General features: G+C 37.7%; 1 protein-coding gene across 8 annotated transcripts in view; it reads right to left on the bottom strand.

Moving 5' to 3' along the window:
• Positions 1–17,906, bottom strand: part of ANKAR (ankyrin and armadillo repeat containing) — a 72,213-nt gene that overhangs the window by 45,522 nt on the left and 8,785 nt on the right. For 6 of the 8 annotated variants that reach the window (XM_042994894.1, XM_042994895.1, XM_042994897.1 and 3 more), the window contains 6 exons: positions 13,959–14,396; positions 12,408–12,571; positions 11,404–11,507; positions 7,239–7,419; positions 5,851–6,070; positions 4,475–4,510 (listed from right to left, as the gene is read on the bottom strand). In XM_042994894.1, the coding sequence (XP_042850828.1) occupies positions 4,475–4,510; positions 5,851–6,070; positions 7,239–7,419; positions 11,404–11,507; positions 12,408–12,571; positions 13,959–14,396 (1,143 nt within the window). The remainder of the gene's footprint in view (positions 1–4,474; positions 4,511–5,850; positions 6,071–7,238; positions 7,420–11,403; positions 11,508–12,407; positions 12,572–13,958; positions 14,397–17,906) is intronic. The other 2 variants (XM_042994900.1, XM_042994901.1) reach the window with 1 other exon arrangement.

Below are 17,906 nucleotides of genomic sequence, written 5' to 3'. Positions count from 1 at the left end.
TCAAGTATTGGCTTTTCGAGCAGCAGGCAGCTGAACTTGGGTTTCAGTAACAGTAGGGAAATCCGAACTATAATTGACGAATTGCTGGCAGCTCATTGTGATAAGTCTGAGAGTTTAAAACTCTGGGGGCCCCAGTCCCAGGAGGCCCCCATGCTTTAGTGAGTTTTAACTCCTGGAGTTTGACCAGGATCTCACAATGGATATTGGAGAAAAATCCCCTCATGCTTCTAGCAGGGGGAGGGAAAAAGGAACCATTTTGAGATATAGCAGAGCATTCCATTTTCCTTAACAAGGCTTGGCCTCAGGAGAAACTGTTATACCAGAGCCTAACCTGCTGGGTTTTATCAGAGCCTGACCTACCTAGGGGAAGGGAAATACCCAACTCTAGCCACTCTTCATCCATCCTGACACAGCTAAGGTCAGGGAGAGGACTAACAAAGACATGTGAAGTTCACAGTCCAGGAGCACAGGCTCTCACAAAAGACTGAGACCTAATCATAGGACTATAGAATATGTTGGTTTATTTCAGTCAATGAAAGGCTGTTGGTTGCTCTCAGCAAGAGAAACACCAAGGGACACCTGGGTGGTGCAGTTGGTTAAATATCTGACTCTTGGTTTCAGCTCAGGTCATGATCTCATGGTTTGTGGGTTTGAGCCCCACATGGGGCTCTGTGCTGAGGGTGTAGAGCCTGCTTGGATTCTCTATCTCCCTTTCCCTCTGCCCCTCCCCTGCTTGTTCTCTCGCTCTCTCTCTCAAAATAAATAAATAAACTTAAAAAAATCAAAATGACCTCAACATTTTTTTTTTGTTTTTTTAAACACACACACACACACAGAAGTCTCCCCACTCACCCTCTCCTTCTCCTCTCCACCTCCCTCCAAAAAACATTTCAGCACAATCCAGGGGCAGGAGTACTATCCTATATCCCCCTCTTACTACTTGAAATTGTGTTTAATAGAAATGCTGAATCTTGGCACCCACCCAGGCTGCTAAAACAGAATCTTCATTTTAACAAGATCCCTGGATGATTCCTTTGTACTTGAAAGTTTATCCCAGAATAGTAGGATGAAGTGCCCTCCCCACAACATCTGCAATGTCTGATGACATTTTTGTTTGTAAGACCTGGGGTGGAGGTTGCTGCATTTAGTGGGTAGAGAAGTCAGGGATACTACAAAACATTTGGTAGTGCACAGGAAAGCCCACAACAACAAAGAATTATCCAGCTCACAATGTCAACAGTGCTGAGGATGAGAAACACTGGCCTAAGACATACTAGAATTAGGGAAGTTCTGGAGGGGCTTACGTTGTCTGAAGAAACTATTGTCTGGTTGAAAACCCTCATCTAGGGGTTAATATACAGAATATATAAAGAACATATACAACTTAATACCAAGAAAACAAATAATCCAATCTAAAAATGGGCAGAAGACATGAACAGATATTTCTCCAAAGAAGACATACAGACGGCCAAAAGACACATGAAAAGATGCTCAACATCAGTAATTATGAGGGAAATGCAAATGAAAACCACAATGGACATTCCTCAAAAAATTAAAAATAGAATTACCATATAATACAGTTATCACACTACAGGGTATTTACCCAAAGAATTCAAAAACACTAATTCAAAAGTATGCATGCATCCCTATGTTTATTGCAGCATTATATACAATAGCCAAAATATGGAAGCAGCCCAAGTCTCCACTGATAGATGAATGGGTAAAGAATATGTGGTATGCATATACAGTAAAACCTTGGATTGGGAGTAACTTGTTCCGTGAGTGTTCCACAAGACAAGCAAACATTTCTAGTAAATTTTAATTTGATAAACAAGTGATGTGTTGCAATACCAGTAGTATGTGATGTCAAATATCACATGATCACAACTAAGCCAATGGTTCTGTCTCGTTCTCTCTCTCTCTCCCTCTGTGGGATTGTGGGTGATCATCTCCCATGCTCGGATGTTCAGTCTCAGGCTGCAGTGTTTGGCAGAAATCAGTGATTTTTCAGAACGTTGGAAGGTGCCCACAACTGGCACCAGTGTATTTTTTTGTCACTTCAAAGCACCTATGGACAGTCCTTTGCTTTTCCATCCAATAGTAAGCTTATGGATACTTTGCTTCATTCTAGGTCAGCCTACCTGCAGATATAGACTCTTTCCTCTGCTGCCTTATTGCCAGTTACATTAAATACAGTATATGACAAGTTTATTAATACTGTACTATATTCAACATCTGTGTAAGCATATACAATGGTCCCCGTGCAGAAAAATGTTGAAAAGAAAGGCGGTAAGAAGAAGATGATTGTGGTGGAAGAAGGAAATCATCGCGGGGCGCCTGGGTGGCTTGGTTGGTTGAGCGTCCGACTTCGGCTCAGGTCATGATCTCATGGTCCGTGAGTTCGAGCTCCGCGTCGGGCTCTGTGCTGACAGCTCAGAGCCTGGAGCCTGTTTCAGATTCTGTGTCTCCCTCTCTCTCTGCCCCTCCCCTGTTCATGCTCTGTCTCTCTCTGTCTCAAAAATAAATAAACATTAAAAAAAATTTAAAAAAAAAGAAGGAAATCATCGAAAAGTACAAATGAGGTATGTGAGCGGCCAAAATTGTAAGATTTTATAAGAAGTCTACGCCTGCATCTCATGTGAAGAGGAAGAGAAAAAGGCAGAGGAATCCCTCACTTCAAATGAGATTAGGGAGATGTGTAAAGTGTTGGAAACAGTGCAAAATTATGTAGAAAAACACCACCTGAATAAGGCTGTAAGAGTACCAGCGATGAATCTGTTTAACAACAATGTAACGTCACATTTCCACAAAATTCTCAAAGGAGGCAAAATCAAGTGTCATTGGATAGGTTCCTTGTTAAAGTTGCATGGAAAGAAAAAGATTTCATTGAGTCAATAGATAGCAGTGATTCCATTAGTGATGGTAAAAGTTGTCCTACACAATAACTTTCCTCTCTCTTATCTCGCTTACACCAGCCACGATGGTTTTCAAACTAAGTGCAGGTTAATTTTATATTTTCTTTATTATTTTGTATTATATTACAGTATTGTAATCATTTTTGTATGAATATTTTTGGGTTGTGGAAAAATCATCTGAGTTTCCATTATTTCTTACGGGGAAATTTGCTTTTATATACAATTGCTTTGGATTACGAGCATGGTTCCAAAATGAATTATGTTTGCAAACCAAGGTTTTACTGTATACACAATGGAATACTATTCAGCCAGAAAAAGGAATGAAATCTTGCCATTTGCAACAACATGGATGGATTTAGAGGATACAATGCAAAGTGAAATTAGTAGATCGGAGAAACACAAATACCATATGACTTCTCTCATACGTGGAATTTAAGAAACAAAACAAAGGAAAAAAGAGACAAAAGATAGACTCATATATTCAGAACAAACTGGTGGTTACCAGAGGGGATGTGGGGGGTGGGGAATGGGTGAAATAGGTGATGGAGACTAAAGAGTACACTTATCATGATGAGCACTGAGTAATGTATAGAACTGTAGAATCACTGTATTGTACACCTGAAACTAATATAACACTGTACATTAAGTATACTGGAATTTTAAAAAAGATGTTAAACTCTTGACATGGAAGAATGGCTAAATCATGCTAGGATTCACCACTTTCATGTCAGGTTCATTGTGTTGCTAGCTGAATATTCTGGGGATAAATCAAGCTGAAGTTGGTTGTCGTTGATCTATTAAACATGCCTAAAACCTGAAAGAAAAAAAAACCCTCCTTGAATTATCCTATATAGAGTATGAAAGTATATAGTCTTTTAGATATAGATATGGAAGGTACAGCCTTTAAAAATTTTTCTGATTTTCCATATTCAATACTTAGGTCAAGGGCACCTGAGTTGAGTGACTCTGTCAGTTAAGTGTCTGACTCTTGATTTCTGCTCCAGTCATGATCTGTTTGTGAGATGGAGCCCTGTGTCCAGCTCTGTGCTGAAAGCGAGAAGCCTGCTTAGGATCCTTTCTCTCTCCCTCTCTCTCAGCACCAGAACCCCCCCCCCCCCCCCCCACACTAAGTAAACATTTAACAAAAACTACCTAGGTAAAATCTCTCACCTCAGTCAAGAATGCCTCATTCCTCAGTCCTCATAAATTGTTACTGTCACTAGGTGGCAGCATAGCTAAATAATATTAACTGCCTTTTTTTTTTTTTTTTTTTTTTTTTTGCATAAAAACTACTTTGGGGATTGATTTTTTTTAAAAAATAAGTAGAGGTAACTGTAAATTCCACAGTAAAAAAAAGAAAAAAGAAAAAAAAACAAGACTTAAGAGGAATATGAATAAACCACCATGGGTAGAAAAAATTTAGACTTCAAAATATATAGAAAATATCATTATGTGACATTTTCATGTAACAGAACATTTTGGAGATTATATACTATAGAAGAGTTTTAATACATGCAATATCCTTCTCAAATGCACCAAATATTTTATTTATATCTTACCATTTCTTTCTTTTTTCACATCCATTTTTGATGACTCTGTTTTAAAGGGGAATACACACAGAAGTACGATTACTAACATATATGAGTTCCCTAGATTAGTCAAAATAGATTCATATGAATAAGAATAAAATTGCTATATTTAGGTATCAACGACAGGATTGAGTGGAGGTGTTGGTCAAGCCATCTGGGCTTGGTGCACACAGCCGGCATCATGGCAGAGCAGACCTGGAATGCTGCGTCTCTAGAGTCTGGTCAAAACTGACAGTTGGTGCAGTTTTGTGTTGGGTAAGTCATCATATGTGGATGTTGCCAGTAGAGTTATACATTTTCCGTATGTCAAAATCTATCCAATTCTTAGCATATGGAAATCCAAGCAGTCACAGGATGAATGAGAGACTTTAATTTACCAAAGATTTATTTCACACCAAGAAAGGCTTAAAATATTATGTATCTTTAAACAATAAGCTACTTGTTATATTTAAATTTAACTGAATTTGTGCTATTTTAATCAAGTAATAGAAGCATCTTAATATGAAAACATATTAATTATACTGATAAGAGTACATAATTTATTAGTAGCCAATAGGATTAAAGCAGAACATGTTTTGGTGTGTGAAAATATAACACAGCTTTTTAAGATATAAAATATTATAAGATACAATATAAGATATAAAATATAAGATAAAATATAAAATCACAATTTTCTTATCGGCCATTCCTGATATTTAATCTGTATTTCCCTTTTCAGTTATAGAGAACTTCTGCTTTCATTTTCAACATTATTATTTTTATACTGGTTAAATGTATTCCAGTGAATAGGAATATATATATATATATTCCTATCTAAGAATCAGGAAAAAGTGGCTTTTTAAGTTTATATATTGTGAAGAAGTTATTCCCTGCTTGAGAACTCTGGGATAAAAAAGGATCTTCTGCTGGGATCTCTACTTATCTACCTTTTCTGTGAATTTCTATAGTGCACCACTGTGTTTTAATTATGCCAGTGATTATCAAATGCTACCTTGTGTTCATCCAATCATGCATTCATCCAACAACTACTTCCTGAGCACCTACAATGCCAGGCTTTCTTCTAGGCGTTCAAATACCATAGCAAACAAAGTAAAGCAAATCATTGCCTTTTACAGAGCTTATGTTCAAGTGAGGGAGACACAATAAAGAAATAAATAATACTATATGAGAGAGCAGTAAGTGATACTTAGAAAAGAGCCTCTCTGAAATAAGGGAAACACAAACCTCAACTATGCTCTAGATACAATACCAAATTTTTATCTTGCTCTATAATCAACATGTCTTCTTAACTCTGAGTAGGAGCAGGTAAAAGAAAAACAGTTTAGATGTTTTAAACTTTATGGTACCTTGGCTAGACATAACAAAGCGTCTTTGGTTGATGTTGAAGCTAGCATTGCACAGTTGACATATAATAGAAACTCTGTTGTGTAAAGCAGCATGATGGAAAATGGCATAGCCTGCCTCATCTGAAATATTGATGGTCAAGCTTGAGGTTTTACGGCTAAATGTATGGAAAACAGCAGATAATCCTCTTTCAACAGCAGACTTCATACCAAATGGGATGCTCTAAAAGGATTAAGAGCACCAGAATAAGTTTCTTTAAAATACACCTAAATTTTGGCTTAAGGAAAAAAAGGATGATAAACATATATTAATATATTTATAATAAATATAATACTAATATATAATTAATAAGTATGTATTGATATAATTACATGATTGGTGCTCAGTCATAGTAGAATTTTCACTTTCCATTTGAAAGTGTCTCACTGGGCAATGATTAAAGTTGTCAGAACTATTAAGAAACATTGAGAAGTTTAAAAAATATTTTTGGGAAGTTACCCACCCCCCACTTTTTAGGGAGAAATTATAGCTCCTTCTTTGTAGATGCTTAAAACGGGAAAATTTGCTTCCTGAAATACTTAAGCAAATGAAGATCCCTGGGTTCCTTTTCTGATTTAAGAACAATCTAATTTAGAAATGTAGAAACTAAAATTACATAGCTATAGAAATACAATTTGTCTTCTTTGTTCTAGTTCTCAGAATAGAGAGGTAAAAATATTACACTCTTCTTTGAAACATTCTGACCACTTAATATTTTAAAATTAAATGAACAGTTTATTCAATTCTTAAATTTATGGACATTGAAACAAATAAATGGTAAATAAATGCCAGTGTGTCCTTTGAAACTGGTGAGCTCACCACTTCATTTATCAGTTCCAGAAGCTGTGCATCAAGGTTTGTTGAAACAGATACAGAGATTTGATTCAGAATGCCAGGTTTTGTTCCTCAGGTTAGGTTCCCAGGACTGAAGCCAGACTCTGCCATTTACTAGCTGTGTAATTTGGGAAAGATCCTTAACTGGCTGCACCTCAAATTTCTCATTTGTAAAACCAGAATGACAACAGTAGTACTAGTACCTTGAAAAAGTTTGTTAAAAGGATTTATAAAGCGCCTGGCATATAAAATAAGCACTCAATAAATACTAACCTTTATTAAGATTGGTCACAATCCAGTTCATTAACAGATTGTTTTGGAACCCTACCAGAAATTTATTATCCAGAATTGTATGGCTTCTAAGCTGCTAAAATGTGGAATTTTTATTTCATATTGAAAACTTCATTTAACCCAATAGTTATCCCTAAAATAAAAATTTGAGACATATACTTACCTATAATAACATATTATCTATAATAGCCTCCTATACTAAATTATGTAATGATTACTGAAATACCTTGCATTTCATAGCTTTTTTGAAGCCAAATTTTTTCTTAAATTGCTCATGTAATTGAGCATCTGTTAGTGGAAGTCTTTTTGGTTTCAGATTATTCACGATTTCATTTATGGCTCCCCACCACTTTGTCTTATATAGTTGATGATAGAAAGTTTCAAGTTCAAAACAGACCACATAGTAGCTATAAAAAAAAAATAAAGAAAAAAGATCAATCTTTCTGACTTTGAAGTAATTTGCTACTTTTTTTCTATGCTAGCTAAACTTTATTTTTCTATAATAATTAAGTACAAAAATGTAGTTTAAATTGTATTGATTGAAAAAGAAAGTCTTAGGGAAATGCTATGTTATGAACTGGTCAGAGGCTAATATCCTCTCTTCCTTGACCTTTACTTCCACTTCAGTTTTCTGAATAATATAGACTTCTGCATGGATGAAGGCATGTTTGAGGACCTGTTTGCATTTATTTGAGGTTGTCATTCTTCCTGTCTACCATCTTCTCGCCCCAAGAGAAACTAGACCATAAAAATATAAACTAAAGGCCATCTTTACCCACACCTTGCAGAGACAGCGCCAGTCCAGGTGGTGGAACTTGTCACTGTCCATGGGCCTCAACTTGTACAGGTGCCAACTTCATCACTAGGGACTTGCTTCTAAAATCGAGGAGCAGGTATTCTGAATCTTACTCAGATTTGAAGGCTTTCACATCACAGCAATGATAGGCTCTAGGACCTTAAGGGGCTGTCTGAATCAGACCCGGATGCTTGATTCACATTGGATGACTAAACTAAATACCTAGAAGAAAACAGCTCACCTTCCCTTGGTGTCACACATGCTGCTAAGAGTGGACACCACAAACAGATACCCCAAGTCTCATAAGACTGCCTCCATGGATACAGGCCCAGGAGATCACACTAAGGATGTCCTTTGGTCTCTCAGTGGCCCAGCTCCACATCATAGAGCCCCAGTGCCAGCAACCTCTATCTTTTCATGTACTTCTCCAGGGAGCTGCCTCTGGCTGTGGTAACTTGCTATGGGGTCAGAAGCTGCTGACTACCTTTGGGGGCTCTGGTACTTAGTGATGTACTCTTAGATCACTGCTCAGGCAATGAAACAGATGTATAAATTTAACAAATACCAAAGGAATGTGGGTTGATTTCTTCTAGAAATTCAGTTTACTTATCCAATACAAATCAAGCTTCCAGAACCAGCAGGGGGCTATCCTACCCTAGAAACTGGAGAAGCAAGAGGTGGTGAAGGTGGCTATACCCTGAGAAAGTCTTTGGCCACAGACTTTTGTGACCCCTTCCCCCCAAGATTGGATACACTATCTGCACTGGCCCCCTTTCTATGGAAGCATAGAAAGCCCAGATGGCCAGTGCTTTGAGGGAGAATTCATTCAAGTACTGCATAGGGACATATCACTGCTCTTACTCAAAACCTATGTGTAGATATTAGCAGGAACTATAAGGGGGCCTCACTTTTAAAACAGCTCCCTTCAGATTCTTCTACCTGGGAATCTGCAGATTTTGAGGAGCTTCTAGCTCCCTAGCTCTAGTTATAGCAGGAACTATAACAGCTCCCTTCAGATTCTTCTACCTGGGAATCTGCACCCAGTTTTTGAGGAGCTTCTAGGACCACATTTCCCTGATACACCATTGTCACATTAAGTTGATTTCTGACCTGCCTCCTAATAATCACAGCAACATCATGATGCTGGTATACTGTCCCCAAAATAGGACATTTTGGTACTGATATAAATTAATCTTTTTGCTCCAGTCATTGTCACCTTAATAATTCATGAGTTCTTGTACTTTAATGGAATGGCCAAATCCTGGGTATCTGACTGTGGCCCCTACTTTTTGATTCTGGTATGGTAGGAGGGCCCAACCTGAACCAAAATGAATCTAGGATTTAGATGTTTTCAGGCATGCCTGGAGGGCCAGTGGAACTGACCCTATTTTCATAATGGACCAGGGGTTTCCTAGGAGATAAACCATTCTGAGGAAAGAGAACATCAAGACTCAAGACCTCAGTCCACTAACAATGCCCCTAAAATCAAAGAGGGGAGATTTTAACATGGCATGTTTTCAATCATTCACCAAATGATCCCTACATCACAGAAAAGAACTGTTAGCAAAATGACTAAAAGAGCTGCTTTTGCATCAAATTATTAGGAGTTCAAGGTAGCACTTCCTTGAAACCAATAAAATTGGGAAAGAAATACTTACTTCACTGGGTTGGCTTCAACATGCCTCACAGTTGATACAAGGTATATAGCAGGCATCGGGAGAAGCCAGCTCCAGAAGTGACCCCAGATCCACAACCAGTAGAAATGATGTCAGAGACAACAATGGCATTAATGTTGAGTTGCCTTCATAGGGTCTGTTGAGCTCCAGGGGCCCAGGAGTGGATCATTACAGATTGCTCAGACAGGAAAGAGGAAAACTGAAGATATCTCACAGTACCTGAGAGCTGATCCATTGGCATATGAGATTCCTAAAATAACTATGTAGGGGTGGATATTATGGAACTGAAGGTTCTCTAGTAATTGTTACAGGAACCAAGAAAACACTGATTATTAGTCCACTTGTGGGTTTTACTTTTACTCCATGCTGCCTGGGTCTGGGAAACAAGCTCATGCTGTCTTTGCAAGTCTGCAAATTCAAATCCATCTATCTGCAATTCACCAACATTGATGACCAATGTTGTGCATTAGTCAGAAACTAGAGAACCATTCTACTATAGTATCCCATTGAAACAATTTGACTGGATCTCTTACTGTTCAATGACAGTGGGCTTATGCCAACCATACTCCTTTACCTATAACAACCTCTCACCAAGTACAGCTTTTATCTCAGCTGCCTCCCTGCATCCTCAGGATCATTAGTGTCCAGCTAGTCACTGGAGCCTGGGGGGATAAAGTGTTATTCAGAGGTGCTTCTGAAATACTATTTACTTTGGCAGGTGTTGTACATGGAATGTGTCAGCAGTTGCTGGATCCCTGAATGAGGGATTCCTTCTCGAGCGAGATCCACACCAACTGTCCATTCTAGAGGCATGAGGTCTACTACTTAATTCCCTCCAAAATCATGGAAGTCATTAGCCACATGGTCTTTGACTTCATCTCTAGTACTATGTGTGCATCCAGACAGTATTCAATGAAAAGACCCACCTTTCATTGTTTATCCTGATTCTCCCTTTGCCTCCTTTCTCTTATTTTCCTCACGACCATGCATCTTGGAGAAATGTGTAATCTTTGTCTTCTTCACATCACATGAACTCTCCCCAACTTCACCCTTCAGCTCACTAAACATAGCCTAAAGCCAGAACTAATCCTCTTCCCAAGTCACTGCCGAATTTAGAGTGCTGTCTTCAGTCTTAAGTTGACTTGGCCTTTTTCTCTGTTGAATTTGATGCTTTTAATCTATTTCCATATTTAAAAATTCCTCCCCATTTGGCTTCCATGCTATCGTACTTTCTTGGTCCTCCTCCTTATATCATTCCTTCTCAACTCCTTTGTTCTCTCTTCTGCATCTCCCTATTTAAAAGCTGCTATTCTCCAGAGTTCCAGACTTGGTCCTGGTCTCTAAACCACTTCCATGCGTTAAAAAAACAGAAAACAAAAAAACCTCTCCTACATGCTTTTAAATCTCAAGTCTCTACCTCCTAATAGTAATGCCCCTACTCTACTTTCCATAAACTTCAGTAACCAAGACATGGAAACCCAAGAACACAAGACATAAAGATCCTAGCAAAACTAAGAAAAACACACCGCTTCAAAAATTGGCAGGCGTAACAAGACCCAGCAGAGGAAGAGGATTTTAAATCATATCTGTTATGGAACTACAGGGGTATTTGCTGAGTCCACTGTTTTTCAGTAGGCTCATAGGATTTGATCCTCACCTCCATTCCCATTTAATAAAGATGTTAATTATAAGAACTAATCACTATCTCTAAAGATTATTACACAGAATGTACCAAAGTGCATGAAGTAATAAATATATTATTTATTTTGTTGACTCTCTATTTCAGTCACAGGCGTTATTGTGCTAGGATCTCCATGCTGAGGTATTAAGTTAGCCTTTACATTTTGACACTTTCCTTGTTTTCTCGTAACTTTCAACAGGTTGTCACTACTGTGAATAATTACTGAAAAGTTCCTTACCTTTTTCCGTTAAGTTCCATGACTGGTATTGAGTAATGTTCTTTGTATCCTAAATCTTCTACAAATGTATTAGCAGCACAATCCCGTATTTTTTCTAAATTATTCTAAAATATGAGTTATATTATTAAAAACATATCTTTAAATAAGTCTAAACAATTATAGCTTTTTCTTTTTAATTTGATACATAGAGAGAATGCATGGATGCACAAGTTGGGGATGGGGTGGGGGGGGGAGAGAGAGAGAGAGAGAGAGAGAGAGACAGAGAGAGAGAACCTTAAGCAGACCCCACACCCAGCATGGGGCCTGACATGAGCTCTATCCCACGACCCTGGGATTATGTCCTGAGCCAAAAATCAAGGGTCAGGTGCTCAACTGACTGAGCCACCCAGGTGCCCCATCAATTATGGCTTATTTTAGATGAAATTTTGTACATGCAAATGATAAATTTTTAATATAATATCCCATAAAACCCTAATAATATTTGCATGTATCCAGTTCCTACTTCAGGAGGGAGGAAAAAATACAAAAGAAAATATAAAGAAGGTAGAAAAGCAATGACAATTCAAATGTATAATGTTTATATTAAATTCTAGATGAAATTATTGTTCTTAAACTCTAGAGGATCTCTGTTCTAATACTAATCTTCAAGGAAAATGGAAGATTTCTTCAAGGAAAGTGTATAGTGAATGTTGAGGGATTTCTACTGTATTCTTTGATCAACAATTTTAGGGCAAATATAGTCCATTTGAGATCTATAAATTCTATGAAGATAGCTGTACCTAGCTTATCTGTCATTTTATCTCTGACACCTCACATACTACCTTAGGGTAGTTGGACTTAATTCATGTGTGTTACATAATGTATGAAAAAACTAGTGAGTTAGGAAGATAATCATTTGGAGAGCTGCCTAGTGCCTGTGCCAGCAAGAGACCCTTTGTGGATGGAGAATGAGATAAAAGTGCTGGGAAATGACAAACCATTTCAGGAACAATAATAATTTAAACCTTAAAGTCTTCCAAAGCATTCTCAACTGAAGGTGTGCTGATATCAAATTCAATTCCTCCATGAACATGAAAATATTGATCCTCTTTGTAGTGAAAATGCTGGCATTTAAAATCTCGCCCATAAATAAATGGAGGCAGTTCTCGCTCTGTCTTGACCTTGTCATCTCCAAAATAAAAAGAAACTTTTATTTAAAAAGTGAAAACAGCATATAAACAATCATATTTTGGAGATCTGGATTCTCATTTACATAAACCAACTGAAGAAAACTCCATATTAACTGAAAATCTTGGCAGTTACAGTCTATAAAATCATAGTCTTAGTATATATTTTAAACATGAAAATATATCATACATTTTGGGCATTTTCTGTAGTTTCATTGTACAGACATTTCAAGAGACTAGTTAAAACATTATTCTATGTGTGAGCTTAAGACTAGTATCTTACCTCCAATTGTCAGAAAAGATTTAAAACTCTGCCTCAGAGAATCTTTGGCTAAATAAATAAAAACTTAACCTGAGCTGGTTTAGGCAAAAAGAGACACTAATGAGAAATAGGTGGGTATCTCTCACTGACAAAAAAAAAAAAAAAAAAAAAATCAAACCAGCTCACTTTTTTGGAAAGTAATAAAATCCACATATAACATTTATTAAAAAAAAATAATTTTCTAAAAGTCCAGTAAGGATTAGATTTGTTCAATATTTTGACTTGTTAGCAGAATATGGTTTCATTAATGAAAAGTATATAATGCATTTTCAGAAAGGTAAAAGGTACAGAAAAGTACAAGGAATAATATAACACCCTAATACCACCTCCTAGATTTAAATATTAACAGTCATATTTGCTTCCAATAATCTAAGTAATAAAATATTACAGATATGGCTGACATCCTCCCATAATTCTCCTGCCATAATAAACCTACACGTTTGGGCACCAATGAAAATATATAAATTGTGTGTAAATCTGGGTGGGAAGAACAGTATGCCCTGCAGTCCTGTCAAATTCCATCTAAGTATGGTCCTATTTCAGCTTTCTTCTCTTACATTGGTTTATTTGTGTATAATAGTGCTGACACATTAGTAAAGTTTTAAAATATGTTTTCAGCTCCTTTTCAGAAATGTAAGACCATTCATGATCCTGTACTGCTCCATATTAATTACAGAATCAATTTCTAAACTTTCGTGAAAAACACAATAGGGATTTTGAAAAGAAGTACATTGAATTGATAGAGTAATTTGAATCAGATATGATACATTCACAGTGTTGTTCCATCATGAACATGGCCTATTTCCCTATTTTTCTCAGAACATGTTTAAAGTCTTCCAATAGCCCTTATAATTAGTATAAATGTATACCAAGTACTAAGTACATATACCAAATATTTTTAACTACTTAGGAGACATTAAATTTTGTTTTTTCTTTCTAACAGGCTACAGCTAGGTTACATGAGTGGACTCAAATACTACAGACAAAATTGAATTTAAATATAAATTTAAATATAAATTAAATACACATATAATTATTTTATATTTGATCTGTGGTGATACTTTTACCTGAAAAAAGTGGAAGCAGACTATCTAAATATGGAACTTTCATCTTCTTTTTCAAACTCAGTAGAAATGGAGTCAGAAAACATATTAACTTTAGGTATCCGATCCCTTTTCTGAGGTCTGTTTTCTTCTCAAAGTGTTTTTGAATAACCTTTTTCTGAAGATATAATCTTTGCTGTAGTCTCTGATAGGTACAAATATCAAGATAATCCTGATTACATTTTATAGCATTAGTAAGCCAATAGGCTGTTTCAAATATAAAAACATTTTCACACTGTTGAACTTGTATGGTACTGAATGTCAATTTTAGCATAATGTTTTCAGCATATTTCATAAAAACAGCTTTTTCTTCAGGGCTGTTGGGATCATATGTTGGATCTTCATTCATGTCTTCATCATAGATTCCATTAAAGTCCGGATCCTTTGTAATATCAACCAAACCTTAACAGTAAAAAAGAAAAATTTTGGATAGTGAAAACATCATATGTGGCTTCTGGATAAATAGAGTGTATTGAACACTGGGTTTTATCTTGAAATCCTACTAAAGTGACAAAGTGATGATGAGATGCCAAAAAAATTATTAAAGATGAAAAGCAGGTTGATGAGTGCTAACTAAGCAGAGTAAAGAAAGATGGAAGCTTGTAGAATTAGAATAGATTTCCGTTGTCTTTGGAGGAAAGAAACACCATACCATGGAAACAACCTAAGTCCCGTATTTAATCAGGGTTAACTAATGAAGAACAAGAAAATGTGATTTCCCTTTAAACAGGGCATCAGTTTCTCACTTGGCCAAAAGTATAATTTGCTTTTCCAAGCCTTATATTATTACACATTTCTTGTTTTTGCTGATAACAGAAGCTAAACATATACAATAAGAACTTTCCTGCTAACTAATCGTGATGAAATAAATAAGAATTAAAACTCAATTTTTCTCTATTATAAACGACAAATTTCCTGTTACATTTTCTTCCCATTTATGATGAAATTAAGGACTTCCTTGCTGCCAAGTTGTCTTCTTAAAGACAATTACACTTAGAATGTTACCCTTAATCTAAGCTTGAGAAAACTGCTTAGAATCACAAAATGACTTCACAGAAAATGTGGCGTTTGTAACATACATGCTTTAGACGTGTAAATGAGACATCAATTTGCCTTTTTCTTTTTCCTTCCTCAAATCTATTAAAAAAAACCCTCCAAAAAAAGCAGAATACACTTAGATTTTTATTTTTATTTTTTAAAAATATTTATTTTTCAAAGAGAGAGAGAGAGAGCGAGCCCGCGCAGGGAGGGACAGAGAGAGAGGCAGAGGGAGACAGAAGATCCGAAAGTGCGGAGCCCAATGCGGAGCTGGAAGTCACGAACTGCGAGATCATGACTGGAGCCAAAATCAAGAGTCAGACACTTAACCAACTCAGCCACCCAGGCACCCCTCACTTTGATTTTTAAATGGCCACTATGATTCACCTCCTTTTTGCAAAATTTAAGAAATTATAAAGAAATTAAAGTATTTCTGACAGCTTAAAAAAAAATCTAAACATAAGCCAGAGTATTGTTGACACGCCTAAAACTTTGTAGCCAACAGGCAGCAAGTCAGTTCTCCCCACAGAAAGTCAGGAAGGCTTAGAAATTGGAAGCCTGTAGAATCTCTAACAGATCTTCATGTCAGATTTACGGGGGGGAGGGGGAGAACGGGGGAGGAGGAGGGGAGGGGGAGACCCCCCCCCCCCCGAGCAGAAACAGAAGCAGCAGCAGCAGCAGCAGAAAAAAGAAAAAAGAAAAAAAAAAAAGATTGGTTCGAAGTCTGAGTTGGTGCAGTGAAACTCCCAGTTCGTCTTCCCCTCCTCTCTAAAAGGTTTGAGCAGCACCGCTGAAAGCCGGGAGGAGAGGCTGAGCTGAAAACCCGGCAAAGTGAGTCTGCGCGCTGAAAGGGGGACATCTTCAGCCCCTCCCCCTCCTCTGGCCCCAGTCTCGCCCTCCTTCCAGGCGGGAGTCTGCGGGAAACCGACGGATCAAAGAGAAAAGACCTACTGATACAACATTTGGGAGAGGCTGCCCAGTGAAGGGGCAGGGTTTCTTCCCGATCACTACAGTGCAGTGGTAGCAGTCAGCAAGCCCTGTTCCTGCCCCACTTCTAAATGAGAACAAATTGCAAGTGTTTCCACACAGATGAGGAAAACCTCTCAGGTGAAAGACCGGGACTGGGAGCGGAAAGGGGGAGGGGAGGAGGAAAGGCGGGAGGGCGGGCGGGCAGGGCTGCGAGGGTCGAGAAAGGGAGAAAGGATTTTGGAGAACCGGAAGAGAAATTGCCTGGAAAAGATACCAGTCAGTTCACGCGAACATAGGAGAATGAAGGAAGGTGTGGACTGAGACATCGCTAAGGGAAAAAATGGAATTGCTGCGCTACCTGATATTTCGCTGTACTGAGAGGAGTTCGATATTGCTGTTCAAAAGTTTGGGGCTGAATCGGAAAACTGAACTAATTTGTTTTAATGACACAGTTGTGCATGTCACAAAAAATAAAAAGTTATTAGAGGAAGTGTGATCACAGCATGTTATACAAATCAGATATGTACAAAGTCATAATAATGTAGAAAATGAAAAAGGATTTAATAGAAAAATTGGATATAACTGAATTTGGAGGACAGGGAGGGGAAACACAAGATTCCATTGTTTTAACCTCTATACTATGCTAATTTAATCTTATCTCCTGCCCTGCTTTTTGCTCCTGAACTCAATTCTTTTTCAATGCCTAGTACTTATCTTTATCTGAACGTCACAGAAGCACTCCCAAACTAAATTCATCCTTGATCTCCCCCCAATCTGCTTTTCTTTTCATTCTCTGTCATGGTTAATCATTCTATTTATCTATCAGTTCCTCAAACTAGAAGCCCAAGAGTCTCCTTCAGTACCTTTTCTTTCACATTCTATTGTTATTAACCACTTAATTTCCACAAGTATTGAAAGTTTACTCTCTGCAAGCACGCTATAAGGTGCTGAGAATTTAAAAACAAAAAAGATATTTTTCTGTGCTCTTGAGGAGGAGCTTAAGGGCTAATACAGGAGACAGAGATGAAATCAGTAATTTCAATACAAAATGATAACAGTGTGCATAGGACAGAGGAGGCTGTGTCTGAATCAAGTCTTGAGAAGGGGGAAACAATGACCTGGGGAAGAATGGGGAAGGGTGAGGAGGTAAAGTGGCAGGAGGAGGGCATTACAGATAAAAGGGCAGGGAATAAGCAGAGGCATAAAAAACAAACAAAACCAAAAAACAAACAAACCCAATTCACTTCCAGTTGTAGTATTAAACAAGGTCTTTTGTGTGTGTGTGTGTGTGTGTGTGTGTGTGAACTAAAAGTCACTCCCACATTTTTCTATCACAAAAATATGTTTTTCCTTTCCTCTCATCCTACAAACCTTATGTAATACATTGAAGAATCCAAGAATTATTCAGATCAAGAAATTAAAATCCCCTACAGAAAACTAGATAATATGACCAGAGTTTGGTATTCTCCTTCTCTATTGCTGTTGCTATCGTTTTCTTTTTTTTTTTTTTAATTTTTTTTTTTAAGTTTATTTATTTTTGAGACAGAGAGAGAGCATGAACGGGGGAGGGGCAGAGAGAGAGGGAGACACAGAATCGGAAGCATGCTCCAGGCTCTGAGCCATCAGCCCAGAGCCCGACATGGGGCTTGAACTCACGGACCGAGAGATTGTGACCTGAGCTGAAGTCGGCCGCTTCACCGACTGAGCCACCCAGGCGCCCCTGTTGCTATCGTTTTCTGAGAGCAGTGACATGGGCAGTTGCAAGACTTGAACTCAGTCTCTCAGTCATGCCAAGAGAGGAGGTGCCACTTCCCCAAATATGAATGATATAGAAATTCTTGCTGCTAGCTTGCCCTTGCATAGCCACAACTACAAGGCTTGGACCCCAGTTTCCTGGTCAAGTCA

The sequence above is a fragment of the Panthera tigris genome, chromosome C1, assembly GCF_018350195.1.
Source record: "Panthera tigris isolate Pti1 chromosome C1, P.tigris_Pti1_mat1.1, whole genome shotgun sequence".
In the NCBI taxonomy this organism is placed as follows: domain Eukaryota; kingdom Metazoa; phylum Chordata; class Mammalia; order Carnivora; family Felidae; genus Panthera; species Panthera tigris.
This window is presented reverse-complemented; position numbering and strand designations above follow the sequence as displayed.